This window comes from Tyto alba, unplaced genomic scaffold, assembly GCF_018691265.1.
Source record: "Tyto alba isolate M040663 unplaced genomic scaffold, T.alba_DEE_v4.0 Super-Scaffold_16, whole genome shotgun sequence".
In the NCBI taxonomy this organism is placed as follows: domain Eukaryota; kingdom Metazoa; phylum Chordata; class Aves; order Strigiformes; family Tytonidae; genus Tyto; species Tyto alba.
This window is the reverse complement of record NW_024881278.1, coordinates 18,884,264-18,899,328: the sequence shown is the minus strand read 5'-3', so window position 1 is coordinate 18,899,328 and position 15,065 is coordinate 18,884,264. Positions and strand designations below refer to the sequence as shown.

Sequence of the window (15,065 nt, the reverse complement as noted above, 5' to 3'; positions counted from 1 at the left end):
ACAAAGATTGAGAAGAGAAATCTCAGGGCCTTAGTCTTTGGAGAAAACCAGTATTGTTAGTTGAGGAAATAAGATTGCAGTGTCAGCCTCCATTTCAGTGTTCCCTAACTAAATGGATACTGAGGATAGCACAGGTGCTTACAGGGAGGGAATGGGATTCATGAGTTTCAAGGTTATTATGCTGTGTATCTTTGTAGAGCTCTAAACTCTCTCCACAAAAACAAATCCTCTTTGAAGCATATTTGTGTGATTGAGGTCTGCTTATGTGACAAGGGCAACCTGGATACTGTATGTAGTGAGGATTTTGGTGGCCTGCTGGGAAGGTAGCTGCGTACTTGCTGTGTGTGTAGATGTGTGTGTGTGAATGTATGTGTGTGACTTAATTAAAGCATGGTTTAGTGATGATCCACAAACAAAATCGAATGTTTAATGACAAAAAGTCATTGGAATAAATTTGTGCTTTTATCACTTACAGGGAGGGGGGAGAACTCTACATGTCATATAAAAGCTAAATATGCAAACCATAGTCCCTGAACCTCAGCTGCTGGGCCACCTGCAAAGCCATATTTAATGGCCAAGATTACAAAGAAGTGGCCTTAGGCCAACAATGGAGCATTGCTTTTGAACTCTGTCAACAGTCAGTTTATTCACTTTCCTCAAAGCGAAGCCTGTCTCCTGCCTGCTTGCTATTGTTAGCAGCTTTCTGGGTGTCTAGAACAAAGCAAATGACATATTTAAAATACTGTTCAGTTTATGTATATAAATTTGATAGGAGTTAATCTTTGGCTGCCTAATTTGGTGTGGAGAGAATATTTCTATGGCTTTACTAAGGGCAGTCAATTTAACTCATTGCTGTTCATCAACTTCTATAAATTCCATAAAGTGTGGATTTGGGTTTGTTTTACAGGTAGGAGTTCCCAGCTTATGAATGAGTAGACAAAACTGACAACTTAAAACATTAAAATATTTTCTTGTTCTTTTTTTCCCCTTATTGCTAGAAAACTCACCCTGAAAGAACACAGTCAGAGAAGCTGCTTGCTGTAAAAGAGTTTGAATCACGTAAGTAAAAAAGGCTTGCAGGTAAAGAGGCAGTTATCTATATTAATTATTTGCTTCCTTCTTGCCCCGCCTCCATCAAAACCTTTCAGAGCATCCCACTCCTGTTGGAGGGAGGGAGTAAACAAAGAGAATTGTGGTTCCTCGTTTTTTGAAAGTGCTGTGCTCTTCTTTCTTTCTTTTTTTTTCTTGGTCGTTTGTCAGGGCTGTGAAACAAGGGTGAAAACCTAGACAGAATTAATTATGTAGCATACATCCATCTCATGGCTTTTCTGGTACTCTAGTGTCTTTTGAGATTTGTAATGTTGTAAAATTAAAATAGCTGGTATTTGTTACCAGGAGGCATAAAATCAGAGACAGCACAGTTGCTTGATGGTGACAGTGACTAAGGGGCTAATTGCAGAACCCTCTGGACTGTGCTTCAGTATCTGTCACTGCCAGTCAAATCTGACATGTTATATATGATTGTGTTGAAATTCCGTGTCCTAAATGTTCCAAAATAATCCAAGGAAGGAGATGAGGCAATGGCTTGCTTTTAACTGGAAGGCTACTGTTTGTGTCTGGTGAGGAAGAGTTAGAAATGGAGCAACTAGGGGACTAGTAACCATCCTGGCAGTTTTCACTAGTCTGTCATTTCTCTTTCTTGGTGCTGGGTGTAATACACAAGGAGACAATAGGTTCGTATACTCACATTTCTTTCTCTGATGGCTTCCAAAACCCTGTATAAAATGCTGGATAAATGCAGTCATTGCTAGGACTTGAGGTAGCAGAGTAAGCAAGCACAGCAAGATTACAGTCTTATTTGCTTTCCTGAACAAAAACTCCTGTCAGTTGTTGGGACAATGGGGGAAATAAGGGGGAAAAATGCCAACATTTGACTTTGCCTAAGGCAAGGATAATTTTTACAGGTAGGTTAGTAGGATTGAGGTTGAGGAAGATGGGTAAGTGTTGAAGTAATTTCTGTATATTCTTCTGCATTGCAGCTTGTCTTCAACAATTTATTAATTCGGGAGCTAAAAGGCTGAAATGTTTTTTCTGTTGCAATGTCCCCTTTGTCCTCTAGGAGCCCTTGTTTTGTTGGTAAGATCCCCTGATCCTTCTGCCTTGTTGATTCCTCATCTCTTAGCACACCTTTGCTGAGTTCAGCAGTTGCCTTACAATTCGCAAACACCCTGCACAGGAGAGGAAAAGGCACTTGATTGTCAGCTGGGAGCTCCAAATTTCTTATTTCTAATTTGTCCTAATTCTCATCAAATTCTCCCATTTCACCTTCCTCAGTATTTTTTGTCACTGTCCTGTCATTCACATCTGCTCTTACAAATCATTTCCCTGTTCTTCCACTGTTGTGCAGCGTTTTCTCTTCCTGCATGTTTTTATCTCCACTATTATTTTAAGTTGGAGAGGGGAAACTGATGAGTTGCTGGCTCTCTTAGAGCAGGAGAGAGCTGGTGACACTGCCACTGTGACAGAAAGGATCAGGAAAAAACTTTCCAACATTCTGTGCTCAGGGAGAGAGAAGGGACCAGGAATATATGGTCAATCATCCAGCTTGCTCTGTATGGACCAAGGAGAAGGTTCAGTGGCCACAGATTTAGCTAGAACCTGTCATGGTCCTGAGGGCAAATCTCTGAACAACCCCCTGAGGGAATGCACTTGGCAGGTGTGCCAGGACTTTCCACTGATGTTGCAGCTGTGTCCTATTGTCTTCAGATACCTGCAGGTTAAACACACTTCTGTTGATGGTCGCCCCCCAGCCCTTGGAGACATGGGCTTTCTCAAGCACTGTTTATTACCTCGTGAAGCAGGTGCCTGCAATAGGGCAGGTGGACTGCACTCCTGGGCACCTTCACGTTATCCTCCTCTTGCTGCAAAAGGAACCCCTGGCAACTAGCTCCAGCAATGTTGTCAGCCTTTGTTAGGTCCCTACCACATGTGGCCACAAATAGTTAGGGCCTCTGTGCTGGGAAAGAGCATGTCTTTTAAAAGCAGGGATAAGCAGTCTTCCTTAGCAGGAGTCTGGGCTGGTTTGTACTGATAAGAATTAGGTCCATATGAGGAAGTTTCACTATGTAAAGCATGTTTTAAGAAGTGTGATGTTGAGTGTGACTTCATACCACAGAAATTGGGACCAAGTAGCTAATACAATTGTGATACACAGCTGATGGTAGCTACCCACAGTTGGTAGGCTTATAGAGGGCCAGGGCTGGCTGGTCTGTTTGCTAGGGTTAAAAATGCACTTTAAACACTGCAACCCTTCTCTCAAGAAGGGGAAATTTGTGTCCCATTGCCTGCTAATGTAAAGATGTTAGAAAATGCTTTTTAATCCTGTATGTTCGTGTAGCACATGTGTGGCTTTGGCAGGAGCAGCATTATGTTTGTGAAAGAACAGATGCTTCTTGCAGTACTTCCAAGTAGCTGTTCCTTGAGGGGTTTCTGTTTAAGTCCAGGCCTGTTCTAAACTAAGTCTAGATGCAGTTCATGGAGGAGTGTTCCTGTTACTGAAATGGAATGTATTCTTTGTCCACAGACCTTGACAAACTAGACAATGAAAAGAGAGAGCTGATTCAGAACGACATTGCTGCTCTTCATCACTTTTACTCAAAGCACTTGGAATGCCCTGACAATGCTGCCCTTGTAGTTCTCTTTGCACAAGTAAGTTGGCTAGAACACAGCCTGCTTAGGTGGATGGTGTTGTAGGAGTTTGGCCTTTGTGAAAGGGTAAAAATGTTAATGGCGATGGTAAGCTCTTTGCTTATCTTAGGGAGAGCCGAGTGTCCTTGATGAAGATCTACTCCCTTGAGCAGAAGTGGCTGGACATGCCCCATTTCAGTGTTGAGGGGAAAGACTCTTGTCTGCGGACTTTCTATGAGGTGCTTCTCAAACACTGAAGAAAAGGGGAAACAATCTGTATTAGACCCTGTCAAAGTTAGGATTCTTGGGGGCCAAGCATAGTGCAGCTGTTGGTGGACTTAGATGGAAAGCTGCTGGTCTGAGACCCTGCAGAGGCAAAATCCTTCATTCAGGCTTCAAACTTGTGGAAATCCTTGCTGGTCAGGTTGTCATTGTGTTTGACCTTCACAGGGAGTAAACTTCAGAGAAGTAGAAAAGAGCAGTCTGAAACTTTTATCTGGTGTGTGGCTTTTAGATGCAGTCAGGTAGTTTGGTCATCTGGAGAGATGAAGGAAAGGCAGGATGTCTTGTTAGATAACTTCTGAAATGTGTCACCTCTTTTTTTCTCACCTGCTTTTCATAGACGTCTGAATTGAATGTATCGTAGTGGATGGAATAACGTGCCATTTTCTTCTTTTTCTTCCTGTACTTCAAAATAAGCTAGCTTTAAACTTAAACATCTGAGTAAAAAGTTTAGTTTTTTTGAGATGGGTGCAAATGTTGACTGCTGTGATGAAAGCTGAGATGGCAATACCCTAGTTGGAAGAGCTGGGCATCTACCAACAAGGAGGCACAGTTACTATTTCCTTAATATAGAGATACTGTTATTCTATAGGGGATTGTTTCTTTAGCGTGTTTAGCATCTGCTTGTCATCCATTGCGTTGCTTCTAATTACACATTTCCCTTCAATGAAAAGTTTTTTTCTGTTTTGAAGACATTACAATTTATATTTGCCAGAGGGATACTTTAAAGACATCAGTACATCCAGTTTCTTGTGGTGTTTCTGAATATTTTTGCTAGAATGCAACCAGAATCCCCAAAGACTTAATTATTTTGGCTGTAATGACTTTCACTTCATGTCCTGTCCTGGACCAGCTCCTCCAGATCATGGTAGTTTAACAGACTGATATTCCATCCGCTCTTCTCTGTATATGTCTAATGTCATGCTTACGTGTCACCTTAAGCTCATCCTGACCACCAGGCAACTATCTGCCACTGCGGACACTGCCGTTTTGGAACTAAAATCCCCAAAAGTCATCTAGATGTTCCTCAGAAGTGTTTTACAGGACACAACCTTTTGAGGTTTTAGCCCCAGCGTAAGTCTTTCTAGAAGAAGGGGAGGCATGTCTGTACTTAATATCTACAAACAAGTTTCATAATAATTAGTTAACTTGACCTAAAACCAATAGTGTGGATGTGCTGCTGCTCCTTTGTTTTGCTTCAATGCTATCTTTGGCCTTGTGTTGTCTACTTTGCTCCTCCATTTGGCATTCTTTCTCCCTGTGGCTCAGGGCAGTCGTTGGGGACTTTGATACCTCCGACTCCTTGCTCACTGCTTTTTATGGACTTTGTCTGATGTTGTTTCTTATTCAACACAGCTAAAGTGTAATCGGTCCTTTTGAGTGGAGCAACGATTTTTGTCCAAACCATCCTTGCCTTTTACTGCTCTCTTCCCCAGCTGTTGGTATCATTCTACTCTCGTTTGTCCCTGTGGAACATAGCTCTCAAGACTGGCACTCTTCCTTCTCGTTCTCACCTTGGCATACTCTTCAAACAGTTTCTCTCTTGTCTCAAGTTCCAGCATCTCATCCTTTCCTTGAAGACCTTGCATAATTTTATTCCTCCCTTTTTACGTTCTCTTTTCTACCATTGGAAACAACTTCAAACTCTTGTTTTTTCGCTGTTGTCTCTTTACTCCTTTCACGTTGCCTTTTTCAGTCACGCATTCATCTGGTGAAATCAGTGATTCAAAAATCAATCCACTCTTGCTTAGTGGAGGGGAGTTGATGATAACTTGCTACATATTTTTAAATATTTCCCTGTGATTCAGAACCATCAAGCTGTTGTTCGTGTCAGCCTTTGTAGCCTTATGTCCTTACTTGCTGTTGCTATAATCTTTCCCTCCTATTGTTTTTGTATTCAGCAATTACACTTTGGTTTTGGTTCAGGTATGCTCATACATTGGCTAGCGTGGTAACGTGCTCATTTTGAGAGACAGGGAGCCTTTGGATCCTATCTTGCTAAAAATAGCAGGATAAAGATCAAGCAAAGATAGCAAAGATACTGGTGAGTGAATCAGAGAAACAGGACACTTTCTTTAATCGTGAACTCATCCTGAGAAGTTCATACCTGAGGAGTGGCTTTGGGAAGTGTTTGCATATTTCTGAAATGCAGTCTGAGCTGCATTCCAGCTTGTGGGGCATATCACTGTTGGTAGTGTTTGTTGTCAACTCTTGCCCTTCCAGAACAAATACACTGTACTTGATTGCCTGTTCCTGTACCCATTGTAGCTTCAGCTGGACTTGGCTACTTGTTAGTAGTTGTTTTAGTGCTTTACTGGCGCTTCTGTGAACATTTTGATGGTTGTAGGGAGATGTTGCTGAATGTGGAGAGGGTTCTCTTCGTGTTGTCATATATGTGACTTGCAGTGAAAGTGGAATGAAGTACTTGACTGAGGTGCATTTTGGTCACTTAGTCACACACACCACATGAAACAAAGCTGAAACTCCTATAAGATTCCTTGAGTTTAGTGAGAATAAAAGAGAGAGGGGGTTTTAAAACCTGTTTGAATCAAATCGATTTGTGAACGAGCTCTTTGATCCTGTGTCTGTTTAAATTAAGAATGCACTTCCTCTCATACCCTGTCCTTTTTCTATCCCCCCCTATTCTATGTCTTTATTAGGTTCAAGTCTTTCTCACTGCCTTTGTTCTTTATATGTACTTTAGCTGTAGCTGATATGTGCAGCCCTTGATGACAGATGTCATTGTGGCAGGTCTCTGTAACATGTGCTCCATCAAAGCGCTGTACTGCCCCAGCCCGGCTGAGTTTGCTGCTGTTCATCCATCCCCACATTGCTCCTCGCGTGTGTAGCTCTGCTTTGGCCCTTTACTTGTCATAGCCAAATTAAATCTCTTTGCCCTGTCAGTGTCAGGCTTTGTTTCGTGTTTGCAGTGGTCGTGCTTTGTCTGACATTTCCTACCACTCTTTTCAAGCCCCGTTTCTCTTGGTTGGCCTTCTGAGGAGCAGTTCACTAGATGTGCCTTGAGCAGGTGCAAGTGTTGGACTGTCAGTTCTTTAGTGTTTTGCACATTGCTTTGGATAGGGACTTTGTCCTCACTTCACTTTTTGAGATGTTGTATAGCTCCCTGTGAGTACTGGTGAGGTGGAAGTAAAATTGTAAGCAAATTACTGCAATTGACTTTGAAGTATGAGAATGTGACATGTGAGTGTGGAGTACTTAGCTGACCAGGAGCCTCTTTCTCTTTCTCCTTAGGTTAACTGTAATGGCTTCACAATTGAAGATGAAGAACTCTCTCATTTGGGATCAGCAATATTTCCTGAGTAGGTTGATTTAAATATTGTAAAAACTAAAATTAACTTATTTAAAAACAAAGGATCTTACACATGTATGGAATTAGATCTCTACTGAAGGAAATTTAAACACTTAATTTGTCTTGTTTTAAATATCTTTGATTAGCTAATAAAATGTAGCCAATGATTTACAGCAGTTTTTCTTTAAAATGTGGTACTTTTGCCAAAATTGCACTTGTAATTTGTTTTGAAGCTTAGATTGTGAACTATATGCAGGTTGGTAGGAAACAATTACTTACTTGGCTAGCAGGTTCTGGACAGGGACATCATATAATGATCAAATTGAAATGAAAAGGATTGTAGGTGACTTGTTCTATTCACAACTCTCTGTTTTGGCTGGGTATAATCCTTTACCTGGTGTTCTGTGAACAGCATCCCTTCTACCTTTGTTGCTCGGCAAACAGTAAATCCCTTTTACAACTACTTTCAGCCTCCTCAGGTGTTTTAAAAACTGCAATGCTTTATGTTGCTATGACAGTGGAAAAAATATGTACAAGCTTCTTAGCTTTACAGAGAATTTCTAGATGTTAAGTGTTAACTGCAGTTTGTGTACAGGGGAGCACAGCTCTCTTGAAGGTTGAGGAACATTTCTTCCTTTTAAGTCTGTCCTTCCCACTCAATGTGCTAGCAAAGGAGGATATTTTCTGCCCCTGTTCTTTGCAAACCCCATACTGAAAGTATTATCAGTGTTTGCTTAGGTTGACTTCCTTGTGAGGCATAGATTACTAGTAGCTTATCTATGTCAAAATAATCTGAAACTTGCAGATGCCCAATTGAAGCAGGACCTGATTTTGCTGAGTGATGCATGCAGACAGTAGCAGATGGTCCTTGCTTCACAGATTCTCCCTTCTTCAGGCAGGTCTGTCTGAAGTCCGTATCCCTGATCTACAGACTGGAAATTAAGGCCTTGAAATGCCCAGGGTCAGAGTCATGGTGGGGAGAGGAGAGCATTAAACCAGGATGTTCTGGAAACATGTCCAACACCATCCTTTGTAAATTCCCACCATGCAAGAGCCAGATCTTTCCTACTTAATAGTTACGCCTGTGAGCTAAAAAGACTGAAGAGACAATTACTATTTTGCTAGGTGGGAAGAGAAATAATTAAGATTTTCTACATTTTATCTCAGATAAGCAGCAAATTGCACTTTCTTCAAGCTTGGTAGTAAGAGGAAGCACTTTTCTCTGGCAGTCCCAAGTTTTTGTGCAAGTCGTGTGCTTGTATAACAGATGGAGATCTCTTCCCTCCCACTTCAAACGTGGAGGCTGTTTACATTCGCACAGAAGCCCACTAAAATTTTAACACCCATCCTAAATTGTGATGCAGCAAATTACTTTTTTCCTGTATTTGCTTCTGTTCTTTAGGTTAAATGTGATTTTCTTTCTCCTCTAAGGACAATGGTTTATCATAGGTACCTAAATAGGATGTTGATAGTTAAGCTATGGTGAATGCCTCTGTCAGCTGTCCCACACCGCTGTAAGAATGGAAAATCACTTGCCTAGTCCTGCAATAATAGGATTTAAAAATTGTAATGATTCGTTAGCACAGCCGTTCTCCATATCATTGGAATAAATAACAGTACAACAGATTTTCCCAAGGTTACCTTCGTGTTGAGCCTCAGAATAAAAACAGCTTACAGAACGAGCCTGGCTCAATAATTGTTTTACTAAGTGGTACTTAACTTTTTGCCTGTTGCTCTTGGTGGTGGGGAGGGAAAAAAAAAGGTTTACTTTTCTGCTTTTACAGTGTTGCATTGATGAACCATAGCTGTTGCCCAAATGTTGTTGTAACTTACAAGGGGACCTTGGCTGAAGTCAGAGCTGTTAAAGAGATTGAGCCTGGAGAAGAGGTAAATGCTCTGTGTTTGAATGTACTCTGTATGCATGCATCTTAGAAGTAGGATCCGTTCTACTTATCAGAATTTATTTCAAGTAGATGACAATTTAATAATTGTGAGGAAGGATCACTTGTTTCTCAAAGAAGTGTAAGGTGTTGCTTTGGAAAAGTTGGGGTGGCTCTGGAGGATGGAAGTGATTCTCGGAGGCAGTATCCTATTTTGTGCTAAAACAAGGGAAGGGAACCTGCAGCGGTCACTGTGTTTCTGCCAGGCTCTTGTCTCAGTTTATCTGTCTGTAAAATGAGGCTGAGTTTACTGGTGTTTGGCTGGTGCTTTGAAATTCCAAGATCAAAGCAAGTTATTACTGCTGTAATAATTCCCAGTATAATAGTAATGTATTGATATTGAAGCCAGAATAAACAAGGTGAATGGGTACAGATAAGTCCTCTGACTTCTGTTTGGACAGAACGTCCACAAAACATGGGACTTAGTCATATCACCTCAGCAGTGTTTGCTGGGATGTTGCAGAAGAACAAGTGTGTGTTTTTAGGTGAAGCTGAACAGTGATGGATAAAACTCTGTGAAATTGACTAAGGTTTTGGGTTTACTGTGAAACTTTCTCAATCAAATAATGAACTTGATAGGGAGTCTTCAGCAGCAGAGCTGCTTTTTGCTTTAAAAGAAAAAAAAAAAAAAAAAACCAAACAGAAAAAAGATGTTAAACAGTTGAGGAGGATGTTCAAATATCTGCAGGGAATGAAGATATGCAACATTCTCCCTGGAGATGGAGTTTGCATAGAGTTTCAGTGGCTCATTTGTTAGTATTAATTTACTGGGCAAGGTTAATGCTCGGCAAAATAAGTTCAGATTTGATTTTGATAACTCTTACCGCTTTCTGAAGTATGTGGTACTGGTTTTGAAGAAGGGGAGAGAGGTTATTCTGGATTATAACTGTTTACCATTATGAACAAAGCCAGTTTAGTTGCTGGAGCCAAGGGTGAATGACTCGGGTGAGCAACTTCTTTTCATGCCATTTACTAATGATGATTTGTCTGTGATGTTGGCAGTCACTGCAAAGGCATTCTGGTAATGGGCAAGGGCTGATCCTGGTTTCGGAATTTTATGGTGGAATCCTGGATTTTTTCGGGAGGGTTTACTGTGAGAGGTAGAAATGTGGAGTATTTACCTTGCTTGGCATCTTTGAGTTGTGTCTTAGAAGCTGCATCAGTTCTCCAGGACCTCCTCGCTTTTGTGAATTTGCTTTTCTGACACTTAAAAATTTTATAAATGTGGGCTCCTGGTTTTGCTTGTGCTCCATACGGTCTTATGGCCTGTGTCTCCATCTTCAGGTTCAATATAGCCATTGCATCTCAACATTTTTGAAATTTTTGCTGTAAATAAGGTTCCTGCATTTTGCATGCTTTGAAAATAGGGAAGGGAGGAGAGGAGTGGGAGATCACACAGAATAAGAAGAACATGTACTGTATGAAATTACATGTCCATTGTACTTTAAAGAATAAAGAAACTTGCAGCATAAAGACTGAGCAAAACATTTCAGAGAATTATAAATGAGGAAATGGAACTAAAGCTGTTCCTTGGTCTGCAGAATGATTAAATGTGCTGTGCATATGACATGTTTATTGGGGGAGATCTCATTTTAAAAGCAGAGTATTACAGCTAGTTGCAGGGGTTCTTTTCTGAAGACAGTTGAAGTAGAAGAAAACTTAGTGCATGTGAAGGGTGTTTAAAATGTTCAAAAGCAGGTTTTCTTTGCTTTAAAATATTGCTGCTGAAGTAAATCCGATACTAGTTCTCTTAGAACTAGAGCACTGTTTCTCTCTTCAGAGAGCTAATGGTCTTGTCCTAAGTTTCTAAAGCTACTAGTGACTGCTCTTGCTCCAATTTTTGTACGTTTTCAGAACAAAAAGTGTGAGATTCCAGCCTCCAAAAGAACAGGCCACTGTAATTTACCCCAGGCTGGATACCTGAAGTCGTTATCTTACTTCTGTAAAGTAGGCATCTCTTTGTAGTCTGACAGGAGCATGAGATTTATGCTGTGATAGCTTCCTTATCCACACCTGAATCTTGCTGTCCTGGGTTTAAGCCAGGGTAATATTTGAGGGAAATTCCATAATGAATAGGAAAGGAAACACTTCCGTGTCAGATTGCATTCACAGATGGCAACTCCTGTTGCTACTGAGAAGTTTGGAATGTAAGGGAACAGACAGGTGATATGGCTGCAGGGATCCTCAAGTTGCATGAATAGGTAGTCACCGTACTCCATGTACCAGAACTAGTAGTGGTAACTATGTATAGTTACACTGCTTTTCACTGACTGCTGTGTTTTTACTGTCTAGGTTTTTACCAGCTATATTGACCTGTTGTATCCTACAGAAGACAGAAATGACCGGTTAAGAGACTCATATTTCTTTAATTGTGATTGCAGGGAGTGCATTACGGAAGAAAAGGTAATAAAATTGGTGTGAAATGTGCTTCTGACTGTCAAGGCACCTATCCAGGTCCTTAGATGTAATATTCTATCTGTTTTAATTACATTTTGGAAAGTAGGATAATAGAGAGGGGGGGTGGTTGTGTTTTTCTGCCTAGGAGACTTTCTGATACTCATTCTTTCCGCTGTAATCATGACACATCAGGAAATTTCCTGGTGGAGGCCTGTTTAAAGTTGAGCTACAAAGAAAAGATGAAAACTTTAGTTAAAAGTCAGTAATTATACTGTGCCTACTCTACCTGGCCAAAAGAATTTATCTCAGAACTTGTTTTTGTGTAACTGTGTGTTTTCTGTCAACTCCCAGTGGGTGATTCTTGCTTGGGGCACTTCTGGGGTCCTGTTCTAGGATGGAGTCCTGCTGCAGTTCCTGGCTGGGACATCTCGGACAGTTCTAGGTGGTGTTGTATGACACTGCTGGACAGTTTGGAGACCCAGCAGAATCTGCAAAACAGGCTTTCCTGCCATGGCATCATATTGGTCTTCTGATAGACAGGCTGGTCCTAGGTCACAGCTCCTTGTAATGTGCAGGCCAGATATATGTTCATTAGATAACACCTGGTGCCCTTCAAAGGACAAAGACATCCAGACAATGTTCCTTAAAAAAAAGGTGTTCATTATTTTGAAGAAAAGTATTTGGGGTGGGGGGGGAGAAGAAGGTACCCAAACCCAACAGATACTGAAACAATTGTGCCTGTGCAACCACTTGGACCTCCTTCACTGAAGGTCCTAGGAGAATTGAGCTTTGTGTGGCTCGTCTGTCATTCCAGCCAAGATCAGTCTGACTGGCATAATGTGATCCTTAAGTTCCAGCTCATTTCCCCTCCCATTTTCACAAAGGTGTCCTTCTAAGAGCTGCTTGCCAAACTGACCAGATAAGCATCTCCTTCCTCTAAATGCTGTCATCTTTCGTAACCTTTTTTCCAAATAGTACCCAGTATTCTTGTTGAGGCTGTTCTGTTGATACCATAGTTGTGTTTTTCCCCACAGTTACCTTGGTAATTTTGCCACCGAGTTTAACAAAGCCAGGATTTCAACTGTGATTTCCAACAACGTGCTACTCTTGGAATCACCTGTCATTCAGCCTCCTTCAGCTCTGGAAAGAGTCCCCTGTAGCCCTCTCAGCTGGCAGATGAAATAATAAAGGAAAAAGAAATCTAGCAACAATATGAGGCTTAAACAGCAAAAAATTGTCTGCAGATTGCAGCTGACTTACTCTTCATGAAGGAGGAAGTTAGACAGAAAGATAAGAGTAAGTGGAGCTGTCCAGCAAAAAACACAAAATATGTGGAAATGGGATTTTGCCTGTAGATATGAAGGATCCTTTTCTGTATTTAATATCATCTCCTTTTCCACTGAGCTATCACTTGGCAGCAGGCCTAAGGTATTTGGACTTTTCTAGCCTTAAAACTAAATTTGTTTTAATCCCTAATCTCTCGGAAGCAGTGAAATTTCCTATGTAAAACTGCTTTCATCACAAAATCGCAAAGCTCTTGGATCTTTCAAAAGAAAGGGACTTCATGAAAGTCGAGAATGGCAGATGAACTGGAAGGCGCAGAGTATTCTAGGATTCTCAGCCAAGGCTTTAGAGAAAAATTGCAGGTGCACATTCTACGTTTGTTTTTACATTCTTTGAAGAGCTTAAGTTCCCATCTGTGTCTTTTTATTAGAGCGATTTTGTGTAGCAGGTGCATCTCTAGTTGTAGGGCTTGGAACCTGCATTTATAACATCCATTGTGTTTCCTTCAGGATAAAGAGAAACTGGAAATCCGCAAGCTGAATGATCCTCCATCAGCAGGGACTGTACGGGACATGATCAAATATGCCAGGAATGTGATTGAGGAATTCAGGCGAGCCAAACAGTACAAATATATCCTTTGTCTCACCCTGATTCTGCCGGCTTGGTGCGTGACCTAAAAATCTTACCTGCTGGACTGCTTCAGAAGTACCTGCAGGAGAAATACTGTGACCATTAGAAGTTAAGCTTCCCTCTGTCCTCTTCGTGTCTGAAGAGCAGTCTGTGGAGACAAGGGGCAGTTTACCGCTGCAGGGGCTGGGGGATCATGAGCCCCTGTGTGCGTTCCTTTGTGGACGGCTCTCAGCTGCATGGAGCGCAGCGTACGGCTGTCCACGCAGCAAGCCAGAGGCTGGAGCGAGCCTCGGTGAGTGCCTGTGTCAGCGTGCTCTAGCCTTGCCCCCTTTTGAGAGACTCCATGCGAGGCTGCGGCTATTGCTGGTGGTCACGAGCCTGCCGCCTGTTGTAACAGCGCTGCCATGTAGACAAAACTGCAAGATTCACTGGGGCAGAAGCAGACCAGGCTGTCCCATGCCTGGTTCAGCACTCACCGCGTGGGGAACTTTACTCGCCCTTCTTCTGACACGTTGCTGGTGCGGGGGTGATGCAGGAAAGCCGCTTTTTTTCGTTGCTTTTTAAATCTGAAAGCTAATTTTGTAGGATATCTGAGTAAGAGGAGGAATAATCTCGTAAGCAGAATACCTCTGAGTATAAAATAGCTCTCAGAGTAGCTCTGGGGTTGTAGCAGGGATGCTTTGGTGCCGTTTGAGAGAAATGAAGACTTCTCAGAACCATTCTGAACAAGTTTAAGTTGATTCTTCTTTGGCGTTACCCAATAGTTGTCTAATGAGAGGCCATCTATTTATTGGGTTCCTTGACTTCTTCATACCTCCTAGTGAATTACTGGAGATTTGTGAACTCAGCCTGGACAAGATGGGTGCAGTGTTTGAAGACAGTAATGTTTATATGTTACATATGATGTATCAGGCCATGGGTGTCTGTCTCTACGTGCAGGACTGGGAAGGTGCACTGCGTTACGGGCAAAAAATTATCAGACCATACAGGTAAATATGAGACTCACTGTTTTTTTTAGTGCTCTAATTCAGTAATCTGGATAATTGAGACATGTTGGGACAGAGATCACTTCTCTCAGTGCGAATGGTATAAGCATACTACCCATGACATCACTGCTCAAAAAGGAATGTTTAAAAGCTGGGACAGATTTGTTACTGTCAGAATGTGGTCTGCAATATATAGCAGGTGACTCTGAAGTCCTTGCTTTGAGTTCTCAGAGTAAGTTTACTACCTTGGGTACTCTGCTAGTTCTGCTTAGCTAGGTAAATGCCGGGTTTTTTTGAATATTCTAATCCTTTACTAAAGCAGAGCTTCGAAATGCATCTGCGGTCAATATTTTGTGTAAGGTAATGGAGGCAAAGCCTGGTGTTGCCGACAGCCCCCCGCCCTCTCCCAGTCCTTTCTCTCTGCAGTTGCACAGTGGTCATGGTGGCAGGAGAGCAGAGCCCTGGCCCCGGGCTGGGGCTGAGCAGCAGAGGGAGCTGGAGCTGAGCTCAGCTCCTGCGCTCGGGGGCCGTGGGTGCCCTGTGTCCCCT

The 15,065-nt window shown here is 41.9% G+C and overlaps 1 protein-coding gene across 2 annotated transcripts in view; it reads left to right on the top strand.

The window, feature by feature from the left end:
- SMYD2 (SET and MYND domain containing 2) overlaps nt 1-15,065 on the top strand; it is a 30,164-nt gene that overhangs the window by 11,624 nt on the left and 3,475 nt on the right. For both annotated transcript variants that reach the window (XM_042789291.1, XM_042789292.1), the window contains 7 exons: nt 999-1,059; nt 3,584-3,708; nt 7,222-7,289; nt 9,064-9,166; nt 11,512-11,622; nt 13,410-13,530; nt 14,345-14,519. In XM_042789291.1, the coding sequence (XP_042645225.1) occupies nt 999-1,059; nt 3,584-3,708; nt 7,222-7,289; nt 9,064-9,166; nt 11,512-11,622; nt 13,410-13,530; nt 14,345-14,519 (764 nt within the window). The remainder of the gene's footprint in view (nt 1-998; nt 1,060-3,583; nt 3,709-7,221; nt 7,290-9,063; nt 9,167-11,511; nt 11,623-13,409; nt 13,531-14,344; nt 14,520-15,065) is intronic.